At 36.2% G+C, this 24,846-nt stretch overlaps 1 protein-coding gene across 3 annotated transcripts in view; it reads right to left on the reverse strand.

The window, feature by feature from the left end:
- Positions 1-24,846, reverse strand: part of LOC120526080 (intersectin-2-like) — a 299,488-nt gene that overhangs the window by 51,872 nt on the left and 222,770 nt on the right. For all 3 annotated transcript variants that reach the window (XM_039748966.1, XM_039748968.1, XM_039748967.1), the window contains 5 exons: positions 16,721-16,887; positions 14,955-15,000; positions 13,853-13,974; positions 7,638-7,734; positions 6,651-6,842 (listed from right to left, as the gene is read on the reverse strand). In XM_039748966.1, coding sequence (XP_039604900.1) covers positions 6,651-6,842; positions 7,638-7,734; positions 13,853-13,974; positions 14,955-15,000; positions 16,721-16,887 — 624 coding nt within the window. The remainder of the gene's footprint in view (positions 1-6,650; positions 6,843-7,637; positions 7,735-13,852; positions 13,975-14,954; positions 15,001-16,720; positions 16,888-24,846) is intronic.

Raw genomic sequence — 24,846 nt, forward strand, 5'->3', positions numbered from 1 at the left:
ACAATATAATGTTGACATGAAGTGTAGGATGTGTGAAGACTGAAGCCCAAATATCCAATAAATACTTTCATAAAAGGTATAACAAAACAAGTATGCTTTTATTCTGAAAACTGAAGAAAAAGAAATTGCTCAACTGACATGTTGCTGAAGCCCAACTATCAGTTGGTACAAAGCAAAAGATGTTTGCATACGTGTGTGTTTGTATTTTTCATTTTCAACCAGTTGTCACAGTGGTAACACTGTTCTGTCTCAGGTCTACTCAAATGGTGCAGTGGAAAAGTTACTGACTTTTCTGTCAACTGAGCAATTTCTTTTTCTTTGGCCCATAGATAAAAACATTAACAGCAATAAAAATTTCTAAAATTTAAAGTAATCAGAGAATGAATACAAAATTAATATAAAAACTGTAAAATAGTACAGAAAAAATATAACAAATCAAGAAATTAAACTCAAGCACAATGTAAAGGCAACTGTGAAAAGATTGATTCTTAGGTTGAAATTAAATGGGGAGAAAAAAGACAGGAAAAAGGGGGCTGATGTGAGCCCTCCTATTTGTATAGAGTTTTCTGTTGTTCGGTTATGTAGTAAACCAGAGGTTGGCACTGTTGCCTGATTACTTTTTTCTCTTCCTCCCTCTGCAGAAGCAGTGATTGACAGTCACGTCCATAACAACATTACTTCTGGTTCCTAACCTCCTGAACTCGCCTCTTCCTGCTCTCCAATTTGAGAAACAAATCACCACCATCTTAGATTGAGTCAACCAAAGACTCACATCTGGGAAAAACCATTCTTGTTTTTTATTTTAAAACTTTGAGTTACAGTTATATGGAAAATACTATGGTGCCCCAATTCTTCATCTGCTTTCTTTGTCTTTATTACAGTGGTGTTTATGGCAGGGTTTTACACCTGGAAGATGACTGAACAGGTGAATCTAGCAACCATCGTGGCTACCCTCACAGCAATGGTACAGGCACTATGTTTTTTCTCTAGCTTAATTGGCTTTTCTTTTTTGTTTTTTCTGTCCTCCTGGCCATTCAACTGTACCTTTTTCTTTGTTACATACTGTATGAAAAATGTGTGTGTGTATATATATATATATATATATATATATATATATATATATATATATATATATATATATATATATATGAAAATGTGCTATATAAATAAATTTTATTGTTGTTGTATGAGTGCAAGCTGAGGAATAACAGACACAGCTCAGCGAGGTGGAGGTACAAATCGAAGCCACAACAGCCCTGCAAGGAATAAAGAACCTTCGGACCATCCCATGTACTATTACAACTCTGTCCAAAGGATGACATTTAAACCTATTTCTTGGTTTTAGAGTGAATAGCTACTAGACATCAATCAAAGAGAGCAGAATGAGTGCACATATTGGCGCCATTCCTTACAGGGGAGGCTCAACAGGCTTACTAAAACCTCGACAAGCAGGCCGCGTCAGATCAAGACAGGAAAGTCCAGTCTAACCTGTATACATGGGGAAATTCGATGGTACAAGTCTGCTTCACATGTTATGTGTCTGTGATCACATTCCTCGGGAAAACTCACTCCCTGAGGGTAGCAGTTATGCGCAACCCACCCTATCTGGCCTTACTAGACTCAAAGTAAAATCAGAAAAGCACCAAATACACCTGGTGATCCAATAGGCCATGCTATAGATGGCGAACCTACATCTCAAGTTGTCTCCATGCTATGTACAATGTCAGCGTGAATATGGGATCACATGGGCACCCAATACGAAGTGAGCAGACTGGCTTGCACTGTGCCTGCGTAAAGGCTATAGACGAGCTGAGGCCATCTCTAAATGGGCCCCATTCTGTGCTTGAAAATGATTTGCTGTATTGTGTGTCAGAGCATGAGAGCTATTACCAAAATCTTCCCAATGGCAGATTTGTGAGTTAGTGCAAACCCACCTCCAAGATGTCCATTCTGGCACTGATAAAACACTCGAAAGGATAAAACTTCAAGAGTTAATAAGAAGGTCTGTCACTTTTGTATTTCATGCCTACAATGTCAGCTTTGAAAAATTCCTCCGAAGGACCATGTTTCTCTCAAAATCAGCTCAGGGACATAAATACATTCTAGTCCTTGTGCACTATGCCACACAATATCCTGAGATAATCCACTTGAGACAAGCCAATTTCAAAACCGCAACACAGGAACTGGTAGTGGTCTTTGTGAGGGTCAGCATCCCTGAGGAAATCCTATTAGACCAAGAGACACAGTTTACCTCAGAGTCGTTCAGGGGGTTGCCAAATGACTCAAAATGAAGCACCTTAAGACCTCAGTATACCGCGCTCAAATTCATGATCTAGTTGAGCGGTTTAATCAAACATTTAAGCAAATGCTTTGTGAGGAGGTCAGTAAGGACGGTAGGAACTAGGATCAGTTACTGCCCCTCATACTATTTGCTTACCAGGAAGTCCCATGAGTCTCTATGGGTTTATAACTTTCTGAATTGTTATATGAGCGACAACCCCATGAAGTATTGGATGTATTAAAAACAGGAAGGGAAAGTGAGGCACTCCCTTCCATAAATATCCTAAAATATGTTGTGTAGTTATGCAATAGATTTGATAAAATTGGACCTATCCTAAATGCTAATCTGGAGTAGGCACAATCAGCACAGGCCTGAACATACAATAGTGGTACAATGCTCCATAAGTTTGTTCCCAGTGGCTGTGTCGTGTTACTCATACCCACTTTCCATTCCAAATTGCTGACTCATTTGCATGGACCAATTATGAAATTAAGGAGGGGAAAGGACTGGTTGACTACTTGATAAAACAACCTATCGTTGACCAGCCAAACACGTTTATCATGTAAACCTGTTGAAACAGTGTAAGGAATGGGCCCTGATTTCTACTCCGGCTAACCACGTTCGTACTTCACTCTCAAAAACAGCCTTAATTTCGGTTCTAATATAACATTCAAACAGTGACAGGATATCGAAGCAGCCATCCTGTTCTTCCTGGAAGTGATTAACACTAGAATCCCTGAAGCCTACAAAAAAACTTTTAATCCCAGACTACCTTAAATTCCTTCATGCCTCTCCTTTAGCGTCTTTTGTTTTGCAAATGTGTCGATCAGCACAAGCAGTAACCAGTCTGCTGTCCCATGCTCCAACTGGCACAGCTCAACTCAAGTAAAAAGTTCTCACAGATAAAGTCTTGTTTATTTGGGTGTGAGGTGCGTGGAGTTATATAGGGTAAATAATAGATCATTATTTGGAACACATGCATTTCATGTGTGTTCCGTGTCCACAACGATCTTTGTAAATGTAAGATGACAGGAAATGCAGGGAAATGCAAGAAATGTTGAGCACAAGTCCAAATATCAAATAAACACTTTCACAAAAGATTCACGTATAACAAAACAAGTGCACTTTTATTCAACAATATAACCAAAGAAAAATAAATCGGGTTAGGTTATGACACTGACACGACCGATTGGGTGGCAGCGGTATGAACTGCTGACTCATAATCAAGAGGTCACAGATTCAATTCCAGCCGCTTCTCAGAATTACCGTTTTGAGTAGTGAGCTGCTCTTATTGCTGCTATTATACAATAAAAACATACATTTGATTGGAGTCTGTAATAACCGGTATAAATTTATGATACTTGTAAAAGTTTGCACTGAAAAGGTAAAAGGAGAGAAACAAGCGCAACTCAATCATTTCTTCTTGGTGTCTTCTTGACCAAACCCTGCATTGTTTATGATGTATGTTACTTTCCCTTGAACATTCACATCAACGTTAGCATTTTTTTTTTAATTCAGTTTTATTCTTTCAATCACGTTCATGCTCCCCACAATGTGATACTGCGGTTTTCAAATAAAGACGCACTATAATAGAGTCTAGCCCTACTGTATTGGTCCCACAGCCAGCAGTTGGTGCTTTTGCAATTACTTCCCTTGGCTTAGTCAAGTTTCCCATTTCGATGCATATCCAATGCTACAACTAGACAAAGTTTTCGAGCGACTCAAAATAGCATGATATTTGATCACACTTAAGATGACAAAATGGTATTGGCAAATTCCCTTACCAGAATCCACCAAAGAAAAATGTGTTTAGCCCCTACCTAGCAGTCTCTGGCAGTGTCATGACCTACCATTTGGGTTGCATGGGCATCAGCCACCTTTCAGCATCTGTTAGACACAGTGCTACAGCCTCGCAACTCAAATAGTATCATCTATCTAGACGATGTACAGTAATTATCTATTGTGGCACATGGGAAGAACGTGCACAGTATGTTCGGGTGGGGCTCCTCACCCTATGTAATGCCGGACTTCATATTGATCCCCAAAAAAATGTTAGTTACTTTTTAAAAAATAATTAAACTGAATTATTACAAACAAGGAAAACAGAACTAGTGAGAAGTTAAGTGGGTGGGTTTGACTTATTTTATTGGATTTGCTTTTTTTTTTGTTTTTTTTTTTAACAAGAGAACAAATATGAATGAACCACTTTAAAGTGAATGAACCACTTTACCAAATAATATATCAGCAATTTCTGATGTAGGAAACACTACATTCTCTAACCTACTTAGTCCAATTATATGTAGTGGGGGACTGGGGCCTAACCCAGTAGGTTTTGGTGCAAAGCAAGAAATGCCTTGGGTAGAACTTCAGCCTACCATAGGACCCTCTCTTACACACACACACCCCAACAAAGAGCCAACTTGAAATTACCAATTAACCTAAAATGCACATCCTTAGGGATGTGACAGGAAAACCAGACACCGGACAAACTCAAACCGACTCAAACCCAAAATGATGAGTCTGTAAGGTAGTAGCACTAAACACTGTACTGTGCAAACATGTTTAAGGTAAACTATTTAGTTCTCAATTTTTCTCATTTTTGACAGCTCTAGGTATATTCTAACATCAAATAATGTTACAATTAAATAAAGCTAAATCATGTACAGTGGTACCTCAGTATACGTCTGCTTTGGAATAAGTCCAACTTGGTATACTTCCTGATTGGACACGAAAAATTTTGCTTGTTATATGACCTTTGTTTGGAATACGACTTGCGTGCTAGAACATCGCGCGCTACCCTTGTTTACCTCTCTCGAGATAAAGCCACGACTGCCCACGAGCATCAGTGTGCCAGTTGCTAGCATTCAGTGAACAACCTATGCTATAACTCTCTGTGAATTTTCATGCGTGTAGTATAGCATGTCCACAGCTCCTGTCAAAGGCTAGCTTTAAAATAAATAATCAACGCGATCGTGGCTTGGTGGTTATGTGGCTGAAGGTTCTCAGGGTGATTCGCAATGTGGGCGTTTCTCACCTAAGTACACAGGTGAGAGAACATCCGCATTTGTGATTGTTCCTGGGGCTGCTTATCTTGATAAATAGAAGCGCGAGTCGGCTGGAAGGGGAGGAAAAAGAAAGAACAGACGGGAGGTTGAGAGAGAGAGAGAGAGAGCGCGCTGGAGAGCAGGGGGGCCGCCAGGTAAAAAGGCACCAGGCTTCTTCATTTTTTTTTTTTTTAAAGAATGCTTCCTGCTCTATTTTAACCTCGTTTTTAAGAAGACTTTTTTCTATTGTTTTTAATCTCCACGTTTCACTTCTGATTTTATGGATTATTTATTGCAATTTTGGAGACTGCACTTTAATTTGAACATCTTATTTTGTTGATTGTTTTAATAAAAGCACTTTGCACTTTTTCATCATCCCCTTGGCTTTGTTGTTACCGATGAGCTTAGCAGTGAGGCACATTACCGACGGTGTATGGTTCAAGGGCTCCCCGACAACAGATGGGAGCATACAGCAAACCCGCATCGTCACAACGTGATTTTGTGTTTTTCACGTAAATTTGAATTGATTGTTGAAAAGTATGAAGGTGGACATGGCTGTTGCATACCATTTGGCGATAACGACGGTATCTACGATTGTGAAAAACAAAGACGTTATTAAAAAGTAAAGTGAGGTTAAATTTTCATTTATTTCATCTAATTGCTTTTGTATTTATGTATTTTAGTATTAAGCAGTGTTTAAATTATTTTATACAACCCCATCAATGTATAATATGCCAATAATAATAGGATTTTTTTCATGGGAACAGATTAATCATTTTCCCACTATTTCTTATGGGAAAAATTTGTTTAGTATACATCCTGTTTGGTGTAAGTCAAAGGATTCGGAACAGATTAAGGACGTATACCGAGGTACCACTGTACTTTAATTTAGACTGATTTGTGTTACCATATAGATTACTGATTAAACAAAAAAAATAACACATTTCACTTACGGTAAAATAACACCAAATAAGCTGTAAAATAAAGAAGTGAAGTATAAACAGACAAAGACCTTCTTTAAGTTGCTAATTTGCTAATAAAATTTACTTCTGCCATTTTATTGAGGTAACTCTAAAAAAATAAAATGAATAATAAATCTGACTATTCGAACCAAAATAATTTTCAGTACCTTATGACACCAATAGCATTTGATTATTTTACATTTGAACAAGCATATCTTTACAAAAATGTAAACATTATGCCCATGCAATTAATTAACCTAAAAACAAAAGATAACACTGAAAAAAAATACAATCGGCTAAAATGAGACAAAAAAGTAAAATTCCGAAAGAATCTTAATTATACTCATATTTCTAATAACTTACATTGCTGACTTGGATCACAATCAGTAGTCATCTTTACATAATTTGAAGGAAAGAGGCCAGTTACTCCATTGACCTCTCCTTGCCACCAGTCCGAATCGTTTTTGTTCAGAACATTGATGAGCTGCCCTTTGCAAAAACTAAGTTCATCTTCATTCACGGCTGAATAGTCATACATTGCTATTACCTGACACACTGTAAGTAGGGGAAAATAAAATGCGATAAGTTATTTAGCTATGAGACACAAATGTTATATTTCTTAATCAACTAACCTATATATTTTACTTTACCATAATGAGAAGTCAAGCAAAATGACATCTATTATTGGCTAACTACAAAGATTACAATATGCAGGCTTTTGAGGCAACCCACGCACCTTCTTCAGGCAAGATGTTCATCTTTTTACATTTACATCTTGCCTGTGTATCGAGTTCCTCTACATACAATATGAGGGGCCCAACACACACGGGAACCTTCTACTCTTATTAAGAGACTAATTCTAACATGTTTGGAAAACGTGTGAATCACCCCTTTATAATGAAATGTGCAGAAAAACATCAAAGCAGAAAAAGTAGATAAGACAAAAGAAACATGACTACTTACAGACAGCACGTGCACAGCACATACATATATTTACAGTACATACTGTATATAAAAATATAAGTCATGCACATACCCCATCCATATTCTCCAGTTCCTTTTAGATTGTACTTTTTTGACTTTGGATCCAACCGGCCTAGGTATTTCGCTGTTAAATCCAGCACATACAATATGTAGCAACCTCCTGAAGAAGAGGCCTAAGTTGCCTCGAAAGCGTGTATATTGTAATCTTTTTAGTTAGCCAATAAAAAGTGTAATTTTGCTTGACTTCTCATTATATCCATAATGGCTAACACGGTACAAAACCATAGTACTACTCTACCATAATGTAAATATGTTAAACATGTATAGTTGTTTCATTAACAACTTTAAAAAAAAAAGCACATGAACCTGAAGTGGAAGCTGGAGTTATCTTGCCACTGCTAGGCCCCATAATTTTCACATGTGAAGCAGGAAACCATCCTTTTTGACGCTTTTTCCCTCTAGCCTTAAACAAAAAAGAAAAAAAAAAAAAGAAAACTGAAGAGATGAAAATTGGCTTTGTGATCATTTATTTACTTAAAATAAAGAATAGTATTTTGACGATTGTATGCAATACAGAATGAGATCTACAAGTGATTCCACAAACAAGCACACAGAAGACTTGGTGGTTTTAAGACAGATTAAATAGCTTTGATGAGACCCTTCCTTACCAAAGGTAAGACTAAAGTAACTGTAAGCTAGGCATTATTTGGCCTTTATTCACACATAAGGAAAAATGGGTAATTTCTTGGAAAAATTGACTTAATATATCTTCGCCTAGAAAACTGCCAGGCTGTGTTCACTCTTGCCATTTACCCAGAAATTTAATGGAACAATCTACAAGCAAGTTTCCTGACTCACCTGGTCTTGGCAGGACTCCCCCAAAATATATCACAAAAGCATCTGGTGGCCCGCAAAATAAAAAAAAAATTTAAGGCTCTAATTATTAATCACTAAGGAGCTGTAATGTAGGGAAGCATAGTGCTAAGAACAAATGACGGCGGCCAATACATTAAAAAAAAAAACAATCAAAGAAAAGCCATATACATGCATACACTGTAAACATACATACATATATGTTGATAACAAGATCTTGAAATTTTAAATATTGTGTCAAAACATTTCTGACAGGTTCATGCCAAACCAAGTAAGTCATTATGACAGGAAGTTACTATTGGAATTGGAAAGTATAGTTTTAAAGCTACTAGGCTTTTAAAGATGATATGACGCAAAACAGTAAGTTTTGGTCAAATCCCTAGCAGCAAGATTTGTGTCTTATAATGCAAGTAAGAAAGCATCAAGGAAGTGGCAAAAAGAGTACATGGCTGGCAAAGACTGGTAGAGGACAAAGTCTGCATTGTCCATTCTTTTAGGCTTTCATGGAACACCAGGGGCCTCATGTATAAATGGTGCGTACGCACAGAAATGTTGCATAAGAACGTTTCCACATTCAAATCGCGATGTATAAAACCTAAACTTGGCATAAAGCCACGCACATTTCCACGGTAGCTCATACCCTGTCATACTCAAGTTTTGCACATGGTTTTGCAGACTGGCGGCACCCAACGTCAAAGCAGTGCTACTGTTCCATTGTGGTTTCCCTTTCTTTTTCAGATCCACATCCCTGACGCGGCTTTATAAATACACTGAAATTAACCACATATTTTTTATTAGTTTAATACATCTGATTGTAATTAACCTGTAACAATATAATAGTCCACAGAATGGTCAAACTATTCTAAAAACAATAGCTGCTTTAGTGTCGTTTCTCTCACTGCACCTTCTTCTTCTTTCAGCTGCTCCCATTAGGGGTTGCCACATCGGATCATCTTTTTCCATATTACTTCACTGCACCACTCAGAGTATTTATATCACTGTATCTGAGTGTAAATCACAGGAGTACAGCAGCTGATCAGAAAGAGAATTATCGGTATACAGCATCAAGCTCATTCTGTCTCAGCCATTAGCTATTTGAACTGGTCTCATCTGACAAACGCTTCAGAGCCTTTCCTGTTCGGACCTTGCGGTTCACAAACAGTTTCCTCCCAAGAACTATACACACACTCAAATCAGTCCATCAAGTGCACCTTGTAGAATTGTTTGTACTTGCAAGTTTACAGTGAGGTAATTGTACTTATGATACATTTATAATGTTGCACAACCTGAGCCACTTTATAAAGCATGTATTTACATATGATGATGATATCATTTTTAAGATGAAATGCAGCAAAATATATTTATTATATTATACAGATAAAACTTCAACTTTAACTACACGGTGCCGCAGCGCTAGCGAGTAATTTGACCTTTGTTCACGGTTTGTTCCTGCCTCGCACTGTATTCTTGCTGTGGCTGCCATGACACTGGAAGGATAGATGGATAGATTAATTAAACATTACGAAGATATTTCAATGTTCCTTAAAAGTTTTGAAGAATTGGCGTTCTAAGCTTACAGATGGCTTAACGTCTATTACTGAGCTGTTTGTGTGGCGAATGGGTATTTCGGGAAAGAAAAGTAAGGACAGGAATTAGGGGTTAGTACTTTTGAAAAAGACAGTACTGCTGCATTAAAGCATTTCATCGAAGGTCGCACATGGCACAGCAAGCATCTTGTGTAAGACATGAACAATCACTGCACCGCCGTGTTCCCATGTTTAATAACATGCTTTAACTCCTATCATCATGAAAATGATATTACGTATACTTCTCAGTATTTTAATTATTCAGAGAGCTGTAATATCACAAATTTAATGGATTCTGTGTCCTGAGGAAGAGAAAGAACGGAAAAATGTAGTGATTCTCACACACAGAGCACACAGAAGATCAAATACAAAACAAAGCATTTAACATGGTACTTTAGTTACGATGAGATTTGAGAAACTAGTAAATTAAGCGATTCTAAGATGAAGTTTATGACGTTCTATTTTAATAACAAAATAAACTACATGATTAAAGTGGAAATTTAGAGATTAAAGTTGACATTTCATGCTTTTTTCATACTGTGTAACTTTTTTTTTTCTCTGTACCCTAATAAGCTTTCATATGACACTCAACGGTGGGCTACGACTCACCTTTCACGGCAACTTTGATATGCGACAACTTCTTTTTTTATTTCGGGCACTGTGAGACTTTGTGAACTTGAGCTTTTGAGTTTCTCCACTACGCTATGTCACTTCCTTTTGTTGTTTATACCATTGTTTAAACCAACAAATAGTAAATTTATTTCTTTGCCTCCACTTGGTATTCGCTGAAATTCTTCTATTTTTCCTTGTACTTTTGCCATTGTTTCTTTTCACAGAAGGCTGATTTTAAGGGCTATTTATATTGATTTGCATATTCAAAGAGGCGTAATTCTGGGAGAAGTTGGGGTGGGGCAGCAGGCGCATGCACGTGTCTTAATTTCCACACTGACCGGGATTTATGTAGCGGAAGAACGTGGAAGTTGGCGAACACACAGAATTATGCATCTGGATTTTTTTGTGCGTAAGTACATTTCCATTTTTGTGCTTACATGATGTTATAGTGCGAATTCTACGCACGGCGTTATGCATGAGGCCCCAGGCCTGTTAAGAAAACAGATTTAACAGGGATGCAGGTGTCCAGCTGCACAAAACCCACTTCCATTCCAAACTAAGTGACTGAACTTGAACCTGTACCAAGATCAGCCTGGAGTTCATCTGATAAGAAAGGTGTAAACCAGATGTTGCACTGACATCCCTCCAGAGGGCCTTCTGCAGACCTCTTAAGTCAAAAGGTATGAAATGGACTCAAGCAAGGATAAAGACCTATAATTCAACGGATGACAACTAAGATAGAGAAAAGAACCCACCTATTAAAAGACAACGATTTTATAATTGGAAGAGACTTGAATCCAATCAGGAGAAGGTTAAACCTTTCTTTAAAACTATGGACCACCTTAAAGAAACTCTCTCTCTCTCTCTCTCTCTCTCTGGGATATTTTCTGGACAATCACTGCACTACCTGGGGATTCTCTCTCTCTGGGCACCCTCCCTGGGATTATCTTAGGGAGTAGGAACTCTCTAAAATGAATTTCTAAAATCTCTCAAATTAAAAGCTATGAGCCTCTTGCTTTGGGAACCAAAGCCAACAAACTTTTCTCTTTGTGAGCTTGAGGGCAGAGATCCAATCTACGAAACTAAGCACTGAGCCCTGTCTGCTTAGGAGCAGCCATTATTTCAAGAAGGAAACTTCAGCATCCAAACTCTTAGAACAGAATGAGTAATGTCTTTCCCCTAAGAAGTGGCAAGAAGCAGCAGCACAACAATGACAAGAATCATGCAGCAAAGAGAAAGGGTGCACTCCAATGCATGAAGAATCTTCCATTTCAACCCATAGCAACAACAAAGCAACAGCTCCAACATCGGACATTATCCGTAAAGACTTGGTATCATAAAACTATTTATCTGGGCCAAGATAAAGTAGAACTCTACTAAATACCAGTAAACAGCTTATATGTTATATGTTTGTTTGTCTACTGTCTGTGTCCAGTCTTATATGTCAACGTATACATGCAGTAATCATATTTCTATAATCCTTGCGTTTTATTAACCTATTGTGTTATTATTTTTCTTAAAATGAGTTTGCTTCATTTACCTTGACATAAGTTTAAAGGCCGGAGACCTGCCTCCTACAACCAAGAAAGGTATGGTAAATAAATAAGAAGCCTTGCCGTATTATTTGATTAATTACTGGTATCGCCAAGGCAAAACTGATAATTAATCAAGTTGAAATCTCTTTTTCAAATCAGACATTATAATGGTGTCCTCTTTGGTAGGCATCTTATTGATTAATAATCATCAGTAATTTCTACACTGGTAAGAGACAAAATAAGAGAAGTAAAAAAGAGAGAAGTAAAGAGTATTGAATTCATCTTGAAAGAAGGTGGCAAAATAATGCAAAGGTAAAAAAGCAATATTTTAAACATTCTGATGGTATTAAAATTAACTTGAATTATGTTCAGAGATAAACAGTGTTCCATCTTCAGAAAATGCTACTTTGTTAGGACAAGATGAAGAGACCTATTTTATCTGAATAAAGTCTGTGACTAAATGTATTATGCTACTGCAGTAGATCATGGTTTCAGGAGGAGCACCAATTCTTCAGAAACAGCCTAATATGGACTGGGGGAAAAAACTGTCAACAGGCATTAGAATGGGGATGAACAGGTGAAAAGTATCCTAGCAGTAAATAAAAAGAACAACAGTGAAAATGAAGATATAAATCTGGAAATACTATACTCACACTATATTAACACAGATCTGAGTCTTTAGATACAGTAACTGTTAGTACAGTTTAACATAGAGACAAAGAAGCTGGCACAGTAAGATTCAGATAGGTTAAAAAATATTCAGAGGTTCTGACATTGGCTTAAGAAATCTTAAGAGGGACATTTCCTTACAAAACAAAAAAAATTAGTGTATCACCAGCAGTATGAGTAAAAGTATGACCAAATAAATCCAAAACAGTATGGTAGACAGAGAAAATCTGAAGAGGGACAGAATACAGACTGATACATATGCTATAATATCAAAGATGCAAATTTATTCTATACTGCTGCACATTAGAGAAAAAAAATCAAAGAAATCCAAGATGTGAAAAGAGCTGTAGAAAGTGAAATGTTAGTAAAGCTTAGAGAGAAGTTGGAAGAAGATTTCAAATTAATATCAATTCCAATAACATAACCAATGAAAGATGCTTGTCAAAAAACAGTAGCCATTTTGGATGGCAAAGAGAAGAAAATGATAATGCTGATCAGAGGGGCAGTTTACTGCAAAAAATGGAAAAAAGTGTTACAGTAATTATCAGGTCCATAAGATAAACATGTTTAGGTATGAAGGTAAATCAGAAGAGAAAGGAAAACACTAAGAGTTTTAGGGTCAAATTTAGCAAAGGTACATTAACCAAACACTTTCTAGAATCTAAACTGGCCATAACAAAGGTTCAGTCTAAGGAATACAAATATTTTTTATATTTGTCCAAGATGAAAATCTTGTTGCAAACCAATCAGTTATGATTTAGTTTGATAGCCATTGTAAAGACAAACAAAATACTAAAATTACAACAGACCTTAGCATTTAAAAAAATTGCTCAACTTTCCTAACATTAAACTTTAACTTGGTACTCTGAATTACCTGCTTTTTTTTAATTGCACAACTTTAACAAAATATCATAACATGTTCAAACCTGCTTAATCCACTTTTACTGTCTTGGCAGCACTGGGCACAAGGCAAAAACAGACCTGGGCAGGACACCTGACCACCAAAGGCCTCACTTTTGCAAACTCCCATACTCATACTGACAGAAAGACCAATTTGGAATAACTAATTAACTTAACCTGCATGCCTTTGGGAAAGTGAGAAAAAAAGCCATGCAGACATGAGGAGAAAATCCAAACTTCACACAAGTAATGTCCAGATGTGAGATTCAAATCCAAGATGCTGGATCCACAAGGTGCTGTGCTATGCAACAATTTTAACAAATGCCAGTTTTTGCTTTTACTGCTTCTACTGATGAAGAATCAGTTCAGTTTACTACTTAGCAATTTAATTACTTGTTTTACTTACTTGTAACTCTCCCTGCCACCATCCTGACTGATTTTTACTTTCAATGAGAATAAGCTGCCCAGGAGCCAGACTGAGCTGCTCAGGGCTTGCTGCCGTATACGCAGTAGTTACTTGAGCAATCTCTGAAAAACAGAATTATCTGTAACTATATTTGTAGCAAACACCATATTGCCTTTTTAACATGTAACAGAGAATTGTCCTATCTTATGTGACTGAAAAGCAATTAGAGAAACTATATATTTGTCATAAGGCTACAAATAATAACTACTCCTATTATTTTTAAATAAACATTTATTGAAGATGAATATTAAATGAACAAATGCTTAAATACAACAGGCTGAAAGATAAGATTGAAATTTTAGACATGTATTTCTAATATGTTGCACATGTATGAGGATAATTTCAGGAGAAGACCTCTCAGTGCACATCTGGCTAGATGTTAACAATGTACAGATTAAATCATCATATTTTGATATAACTGTAGGTCAGTTAGACTGCAGAATTGTATTGCTGGCCTATGATTAAAATTAATTATTACTTAAATTTCCCCAAGTCAGAATAATGGACTAAGATGTACATTTTATAACATCAACCATAAAGTATGTATGTTAGAGAGTTTTATGACAAAATACATTAATCATCCAGAACACTGCTTTTTTAAATACTAATAATGGCTTTCTAGGTATTAAATTGCAGATTTTTAGTGCTTAATGCAGATTCAGTGAACCATATACTTTATGTTAATTTATGTATCTGGTGTGTTGTTTCTTTATTAATCACACAATGACTTAATCATAAGCTTCACTTTCTTCAATAGTTAATTATTAGCTTTAGTTATAACACTGGCATATAGCTAGTTCTATTTCTTTAACAGTAATACATTTTATGTATAACAAAAATCAGTGGCTGTGAATAACATACACATTAATTCTGCACAACTTGTTTGTCTATCTAATTTTAAGTCACAGAACACCTTTAACATAGATTAATAAGTGGCATGCATATTAAAATGTACAGTTATAAACAGGTCTATATCTACATCGATCTTATTATTTTGTGTCATCTATATTAAAAAGCTGTAGGTATTAAGAAGATAACATACCTGGTTTTTTATTTAATACTCCTGATCTAATTACATTACACAAACTCTGTAGGAAAAAGACAAAAAGTGTTGAGATATAAACACAATAAACATCTGAGAAAGAGATGGTGTATTTTGGTTAACACAGGCTGCAAGAAAAATAAAGACAATATTCTTGTTAATAAATTACATGGGAGCTTTACCTTTTTTAATGTCTTTTTGATATAACTATATTAACAAACTGGTTGCATGTACTGAACATTAGAGTGTCTAGGTTATATAAATACATTTTTAAAAAGTGTTTGCTTTCTTCTTTTTCTGCATTGGCAAGGAATTATAGTGCAGAAACTTGACTGTGCTTCTTATGCCAGTGTCCTAAATGTAATAAACAGTAACATTCTTCAAAATAATCTAATCAAACTCTGAAGCTGGTTGATATACAGTATGTTAAGAGGGTTTGCTAAACAGCCTAAACAGGTCTAGCAACAAATTATATTGGGTGCTTTGTGACTTTGGTTTTGTGTAAGGCTCCATCATTAATTATATTATAGACCCTTATGCTTACATGTCCATTAAAACAACACACTTTAAGAAGCAAGACAAATCAATTTACAAAAAGCAAAAGATTACAGAAGCAATGTGCTGCAGATGTGACAATAAAAAGACAAAATAAATCCATTTTACTTCTCATTTCATTGACTCACTAAAATAATGAACATTTAATCTAGCTAGTTTTCATCCTGAATGGCTAGCTAGCAATCTTCACTTATTGGGAGCAGGTTCAAACGACTGACATCTATGCAATAAATAATTATGATCAATTCTCTATTATTTGGGCTCTACATCATACTCTCATCAACAAAAGGATCTACCTAGTAAACTACATTAAACTCATTCATAGTTATCTGGGATGGTGGACTTTTGGCAGTGGGCTCTATCTGCCCTGAAGTGTACAATAAGATAAACTGCTCGAATTTCAGGATCTTAAGACCAAAGTGTTCCACCTAAATATAATTTTGTCTTTTGCTTCAAGAATAGAATTTCTCTTCAGCAAAATTACTTTGGTTACCTTTTCTTCCCTCTTGGAAGTGTTAGACATTGCTTTGAAATAAAGGTTTAAAAGTAGGTAGTACTAGCTGTCTGTTAATGTTTTAATTCCTGAAGTCACTGGAACATTATTAATTCCTCAAGTGGACTCATCAGCCTCATGCCCATGACAGAATCAAACTGGTTCTGAACAAATAACTAAGCATCTGAAAGAATTAGCAAGGTATCACTTATATCTAATGGATGACTATAATAAACATTCTGTTGTGCCATTGTAAGACTAAAGAAATCCAATTTCTGTCATTGAGCTAGAATTTCAGGTGTTTGACAATGCATTGTAAATGTAAATTTGCGCTAAAATGTGTTTAGTCAGGAAAACACTAATATCTGAACATTCCTACAGTACTACATGTGTGTTTGTTTTGTCATACAAATACTATAAATTATCTCCAGCTTGTTCTGAAGATGAGTAAGAAACCATGCCTTGTTAATTTATTCAAAGTCATGTTTTGTTTTGGACAGAATTTCACAGTAAAATATTATATCTTAGATAACACTGCATTGAACTTATTTATGTTTATACATTGACACATTTAAAAATAAATAAATAAATTTTATTTAATATGTAAATAAAAAGATAATGCAAAGATAGCTTTAAAATATTCTGGACGTAGAAGATAATTTTAAACTCCTAATATACGACATTCATGAAAATACAAAGTGCTAAAACATGTTCATACATCAGTCTCCTTTGGCCTGACATAGTTGGAAGGAAAGATTCCAGTTCTGTCTTCAATGCTTCCTGTCCACCACTCTCCTTCTTTCTGTGTCACCATGATTGTGTCACCTTCGTTGAATGTCAAATCACCAGACTCTGGGCTTTCATAATTATAAAGTGCTATATATTCTACAAGAGATAATAAAATATAGACCAATAATTATACAATGCAGGAATGTCTCTTAAAGGAACAGTACACATAAAAATGATATATATTTTTACATATTACTTCCCCCATGTGTTTGTAGTGATCACTGAGAAAATGTTTTAATGTAATATTTTCAAATGTTACTAATATAATACAAGCAATAGTGACCAATCTGCCTCTCCCCCTCATTCACTCATCCAGTGTCCTGTCTTCAATTTAAAAACTCAACCCTACGTGAACTGATTTTTCCCAAAGCATTTAATAACAATATTTCAGCAAACAATACACATTTTTCATGTGAGCAAATCACTGGAAAACTGACATGTGGATTATGTGAAACAAGAAACATGAGATTTTCTTTTTGTTCTATGGATGTTTTCATACCATTTGCCATTGTATAGCATTAGTCACCATTGCCTTCTATTATATAAACCTTTTTAAATCTTTGTTCTCCAAGAGGACATAAGATCAAGAATTTAATAAAAAGAATTAATGCAGCCGCACAACTTCAATGAAGGTTTATACAAATTACAAGATTGGATTAGACTGGTAGATACATGGCAGGTACATTAGATTATAATACATCTTGTTTAATTTACCAACAGAACATAGAGAAAGATAGATACAGACAGAGAACACTATGTTTAAAATAAAAAATAGTTTAGTTTTTTTTTCTCCCCCCACTTTGCTGTTTTTTGAAATTTAAAAGTCAAGAATCATAAACATTTTTACTGGTTTGGGTGGGTTCGTGACAAAATAAGATTAGAATTTCCTGTTTAAATAATTTTTACTAATACCAAATCCAATCCAACCTTCCAAGCATTGTACTGAATATTGTGCAGATAGTTTTAATTATATTTGTAATAATACTTTAAGCAAACCATGTGTATTCCAATGCCCTTTTCCTCTGCCTCTCAAGTAAGTGCACATAAAAGGAGTAGAGAGAATAGAATTACAGTAATCCCTCGCTATATTGCGCTTCAACTTTCGCAGCTTCACTCTGTCGCAGATTTTATATGTAAGCATATCTAAATATATAACACGGTTTTTTCGCTGCTTCGCAGGTTCTAATGGACAATGGGTCTTTTTACTTCCTGTACATGCTTCCTCTGTTGGTTTACCCAGTTGATTTCATACAAGGGACGCTATTGGCGGATGGCTGAGAAGCTAACCAATCAGAGCACGCAGTTAAGTTCCTGTGTGCTGAATGGCTCAGCGACGGAGCGCCGAATTCAATTCCGTGGCATTAACGGAATCTCGTCTCGTCTCGCTCATTCAGCATCAACGTCTTTCGCTGTGTAAAGAGTTAACTTTTGTGCTCTTTTGTGTTTATCTTTGTGCATAGTCAAGCCCTTCATTATGGCTCCAAAACGATCTGCTCCAGCTACTGCTTCAGGGGCCGTGCCCAAGCGCCAATGGAAGATGTTAACGGCTCCCGAAAAGGTTAACGTTTTGGATATGTTGAAGGAAGGGAAAAGCTACACCGCTGTAGGACGCCATTACAGCATCAATGAGGCTATGATTCTTTTTATTTAAAAAGTAGGAAAGGAATATAAGATCTACGGTCGCAGTGTCTTTTTAACCAGGGTGCAAAACGAGTTGTAAGTGGATATAATAAGGCAGTGGTCTGGATGGAATCTATTTTAGGGATTTGGATTGAAGACTGCTGGAACAAGAACAACAGCGGTGCTACTGTCGCCTGAAGAGGCTCCTTTAGAAGAGCTGTAACGCTCTCCTTTGTTGTACAGTAAAATTAAACTCATTGTTATCGGACAAGTCATCATGTCATTGTTGGTGAGTAACCATAATTAATTTTCTATCTACAGTACTTAGTACATGTACGTACATTTAGTGTCACTGTACACACATTTACTGTATACAGTTTTTCTTGCATTGTACGTATTTATTGCTGGTGGCCTGTCTATCGGAATGGCTGTAACATATGTGATATCGGAGACACTCGATATCTTTAAAATAATATTTAGGTTTTACTGTATATAAACAGTGTGTTTACATACATAATTTCAATGAATCTTACCTAATATCTAAGAGAATACAAAGGGTTTATGCTGTAGAACTGTGCGGGGAATATTTATAAACAGTGTGGGAGAGTTCATAAGGGCCTAAAATATATAAAAATAACCATACAAACATATGGTTTCTACTTCGCGGATTTCCACCTATCGGGAGGGGAGGGGGTGGGGGTGGCAGGTCTGGAACGCAACCCCCGCAATCAAGGAGGGATTACTGTACCTCCAGTTTAACGTTTTGCCACATTCTTCCTCAGAGCATAGCACAACAGCAGCCAATTATTTATTCATTTATATTTTTAATCATACAGTTCAAAATCATTTTACTCTCTCATAAAAATGATTGTCTGTACTGTATGTCAAAATAAGACTATGGCTGCTTCACTGTGCACAGTCACCTGTTACCAATTTGAATTAATTAATGAATACCTTCTTCAGTTTTTCAAGTCAAAGTTATTACTTCACAATAATTGTGTATATTAATTTGCCACATAACACTGTGTTCTACAGTTAAGTGTTTTATAAAATAACTCCTCTGTTCTTGTAGCTTACAATAGGACTGAAAGGTAAACAGGTCCAAACAAGAAAAGAAGGTTAAATTTACAAAAAATATCAATTTATTAAGGCAAGAATGTTATCAGATATTAATCTGTATCTTGAGATTGCAGAGTATACATGTTGCTTTAGAAAGGAATAAAATAAGAAAGCAATCTATTTGTGAGATTTGGCCATTTTAGAACAACACCAGCTCTGCAACCCTTCCACCAACTGGCTCTTCCTTCATGTAACCTTTCACCCCCCAGCAGTGTGCTTTCCTATAGTTCATTATGTGAATGCTTGCCATGCCATTTTCATTTTAAGAATCGATTCCTTAAGGATTTTTAGTTTGACAAACAAGCTATACAGTGATCCCTCCTCGATCACGGGGGTTGCGTTCCAGAACCCCCCGCGAAAGGTGAAAATCTGCAAAGTAAAAACCATACATTTATATTTTTATTTTTATATTGTCACACTTGGGTCACAGATTTGCACAGAAACACAGGAGGTTGTAGAGACAGGGGCTTTAAAACACTGCAAACAAACATTTGTCTCTTTTTCAAAAGTTTAAACTGTGCTTCATGACAAGACAGAGATGACAGTTCTGTCTCACAATTAAAAGAATGCAAACATATCCTCCTCTTCAAAGGAGTGTGCGTCAGGAGCAGAGAATGTCAGAGAGAGAGAGAGAGACAGAGACAGAGAGAGAAAAGCAAACAATCAAAAATCAATAGGTGCTTTTTAAGCATGCGAAGCACCGCCCAACAAAGCAGCTGCAATGTGAAGGTAGTCTTTCAACATTTTTTAGAGGAGCGTCCGTATCCTCTAGGCCAGTGTGCGAACAGCCCTCTCTGCTCACACCCCCTACGTCAGGAGCAGAGAATGTCAGAGAGAGAAAGAAACGCAAACAATCAAAAATCAATAGGTGCTGTTAGAGCTTTTAAGTATGCGAAGCACAGCACTGGAAGCATATAGTATTTCATTGAGTTTTATTTAATATATAATACATGCTCTGATTGGGTAGCTTCTCAGCCATCCGCCAATAGCGTCCCTTGTATGAAATCAACTGGGCAAACCTACTGAGCAAGCATGTACCATAAATTAAAAGACCCACTGTTCGCAGAAATTCGCAAACCAGCGACAAAACCGTGATATAAATTTAGATCTGCTTATATATAAAATCCGCGATGGAGTGATGCCGCGAAAGTGGAAGCGTGATATAGCAAGGGATTACTGTAATTTTAAATCAGTAATATCTCAGACTATGATGCCAAGAATACTTTTAGCATAATCACTGAAAAATATTTGTACAAGCCAGAATATACCGATAACAACCTCCAATAGAGGAGCAGAAATGGAGTGACAACAAGAGCAAAATATGCAACTGGAAGGCAAGGTGATGCAACAAACAAGTAGTGATTGGTAGTGCACATTTGGAAAATGAGAAGTAATGGCCATTGTGGAAGAGTTCCTCTGTTGAAGGGACATGCTTCTACCACTGCTAGAAAACTTAAGACATGTCAGGTCATAAGTCCGCTTTATTAAACAAGGCTGCATTACATGTTACTGATAAAAATGAATTTTCAGCTATCACCAATCATGACATTCTGGAGAAAGTTTTCCAATTTCCAAAACTGAACTGGAACAAATTATCAAAACCTAAAGGACCAAGTTGGCAGCTTTCATTAAAGTAAGTTTGATTTGTGGTAAAGTGGGGTAAGTGGCTGAGGAAAGTGGCAGTTTAAGCAATAAATAGGTCTAATTGCCACATTTGCATCTTTGTGTGGGGGTATGGCAGCGTGGCAAGAGTATTTCCCATGCGCTATACGGGAGTGGACAGCCCTGCACTTAGTGCACAGGGGCAGGATTGCCCAGAACCCTAATTGACACAGGGAGCGGCTATTGCGGCAGTTGTCACCATTTTCAAAGGGGAAGCACGAGTGCAAGAAAGGGGGAGAAAAAAGTCAGACAGAGGAAGTCAACAGAAAAATGGACTGGCCAGTGACCAAGAAAGAGAAAAGGAGGTTAAAAGGAAAACAGAGAGGCAAATGGTGAGTGCCCAACCTGACTGGAGCGAGGCAGGTGGTCAGGAATGAGCCTCAGGGTCAGGGTGATAGTGGCACTCCTATTGAGTGGCCAGAGTGACGTCATCTCCCCGCAAGGGCAGAATGTGAGTGATGGGAGAGGCATGTAAAAAGATACAAAGATTATTATTTTAGGAAAAATACCAAAAAAAAAAAACTATCATTCCCTTGATTTGTTTAAGCACACATACCCATACCCTATATAATAGAGGGCAGTAACTAAGATAGTATTTTCCTTATTGCATTCCAAACTGAGGAAGGGACGCACAGAGTTTATTGATTCTGCCTACAGATCAAGGACTGGGATCAAATGCTGCATCCAGTTTTCTAGGTAGAGCTTCTATTTTCTCCCTGTGAGTTTTTAATTCACCAGGCACTCCAAGATTTGTCTAGGGTTGGTTGGTTAATTGGGATGAACACAAAGTTGTTTTTCATTTATCTTAATTTCTAATTACTTTCTTGTGTATCCTTATATGCAATAGTCCTGTATTTAGTGAATAATATAATCTATTCTTATATTTTGCCTTAATAGTTGTCGCTGTACTCTGTCTGCAGAGGAACACTGTGCAAGAACAAAGTAGTTTGTACTATTGTACTTTATTTCTGAGGTGGCAATGATAGATTGGTTTGTGGGTTTTGCAATACAAAGATCAATGTAATCAAGGAATGGCTAGCAAATTAAGGATTTGTAAAGTATAGATATGTTTTATAATAGAATTTCAAAAGCAATACATATATCACAGAACACAATGGAGAGCATTATTAAGAAATGGAAGAAAAATGAGACCATTAAGTATTCTGTAAAAATTAGAGAGTTGCTTCCAAACTCAAAACTATGAAAAGTCAACAGATTCATCTATATGAGGTACTGCACAAATACCTTGCAATTCAATTGACCTTGAACTCTTCTGCAAAGAACAGCTAGATAAAATTACAAAATCCATATGTGCCATGTTGATAGAATCCTATTAAAACAAATTCAGTACTGTATTGAAAGCAAATAATGCTTCCACAAAGTACTGATTACCTAGGGCATTGAAAATTTGTATTTTTTAAAAGACCCATTTCTTCTTCACATAAAATTATTGGTTGCTATATCTTTTAAGAGGTGAAAAATGGCAGACTTGATTCATCCTGATTTTATTTATTTAATAATTTTTATTGAATTTATTAAAAGCATGTAATGTTCCATACCATTATGTCAAACTTAACAAAACTAAATTCAATTCAACCCTCATTAATGTTATTGATAAAATTACTGATTAGATCCTGCCATATTTTTTAAATCATTTTGAACAGATCCTCTAAATGAGAATTTTATTTTTTCCAATTTCAAATAGTATTTAACATCAGTTACCCAGTGACTTAAAAGAGGTGGGCTAGGATTCGTCCAGTCTATGTGCTAATAGTGAAGTAAAGGCAATTAGTTTGTTTGTCTTTCTTTACTTTAAGCCCATCTGGGAGTACACAAAACACAGCTATTAATGGATTAGGAGCAATTGTGACACCAAAGCTGTCTGATAGGCATTTAAAAATTTTTGTTCAGAATGATGTTTATATGGTACATGTCCAAAACATGTGGCCTTGTGAGGTTGGAGCTTGAAAGCAACATTAGCAGGTTGGATCTTGCCCTGGAAACATTTTGGACAATTTTAAATGAGATAGATGTGCTTGATAAAAGATTTTAAATTTGTGCATATGGAGCTAGAATGAATTCTGTGCATGGCTGCCTTCCACTCCTTTTCTGAAATGTTGAGTAAAAGATCCTTTTCCCACTGTACTCTGGGATCTTTAAAAGGAAGGGACTTTAAAATGGTTTTATATATTATAGAAATGCTGTCCGAGTCTTCAAAACGAATCAATATTTCTTCTGGAATAGAAATTGGTGGGAGGTGAGGAAAATTGGGCAGACTTTGTTTACCAAAGTTTCTGATTTGGAGAAAGTGAAAAAATTGTGTTCATGGGAAGCTAAATTTAGAGTGGAAAATACAATGACATTATTTGTAAACAAATCTCTAAATGATTTAATCCCATACATTTTCCAAACATTACAAAAATGTGGAAGTTTGAGAGGGTGGAAAAAGGTTGTTATTACGTAGAGATACCACAATATTGGTTCCATATTCTGAGTAAATGAAGGACAATTGGGTTGTTAGTATACTACCTTGTATTTACTGGCGTACAAAGCAAGGAATATAAAGAAGTACTGTAGGATTTAATTTCTATTGAGAACCAAGCTAGTGTGTATTCATCTATTTGTGTCAATGTCCAGGTTTTTATGGCTTGTGTATTTGCCACCCAGTAATAAAATGGAAAATTAGGTACAGCCATGCCACCTCCCAATTTAGGTTGTTGTAGGGTTGTGCTTTGGAAGCGTGGATATTTCAAATTCCAAATAAATTAAGTTTTGACTGAATCCAATTTCTTAAAAAATTATTTGTTAATGTATATGGGGAAGTTTTGAAATAAAAAAAAAAAAACACTTGGGGAGGATATTCATCTTGATAGTGTTAATTCTCCCAGCTAAAGAAAGATGGAGGGTAGACCATCTATGCACGTCTTATTTAAGTTTTTCCACGCAGACAACAATCTGCAAAGATAAAAGGGAAGGTGTCCAATCTAATGCTGTTTGCTAGAGAACTCACTAGAAAAAGCACACTTTTGTTCAAATTAATATTGAGTCCAGATATCTTTTGAAATTCGACAAGTGCAGTTAGGACTGCAGGTACAGAATTTTACGGGTATGACATATACAGTACCATATCATCCGCATATAGTGATATTTTCCTTTAAATTCTTTCTCTGAAAATACACATTATCTTTGATGCATTTCGAAAGTGAACAGCCAGTGGCTCAATGGCAATTGCAAAGAGCAGTGGTAAATCCACGTGTAGTACTGCATTCTAGTTTGAAATAGTCTGAAATAATGTTATTAATAAAAAAACTGAAGCTTCTGGATTGGTAAACAGTAATTTGATCCATGTACCTATGTTTGGGCCAAACCCAAATTTATGCAATGTGGTGAGTAGGTAATCACATTGAACCATATCAAATGCTTTTTCTGCATTCAAAGATAATAAAATCTCGGAGAGTTAGATTTTATGGGTTAATAGATTACATTAAATAGGCTTCCAAGATTGGAAGCTAAGTGTCTACCTTTAATAAATCCAGTTCAATCTTGTGATATTACAGAATGGAACACTTTCTCAATCCTTCCAGCTAGAACTCTGGAGAGTATACTAACATCATTACTGAAAAGTGAGGAAGGTCTGTATGATGTACATTGTAA

This window comes from Polypterus senegalus, chromosome 3 (assembly GCF_016835505.1).
Source record: "Polypterus senegalus isolate Bchr_013 chromosome 3, ASM1683550v1, whole genome shotgun sequence".
NCBI lineage: Eukaryota > Metazoa > Chordata > Cladistia > Polypteriformes > Polypteridae > Polypterus > Polypterus senegalus.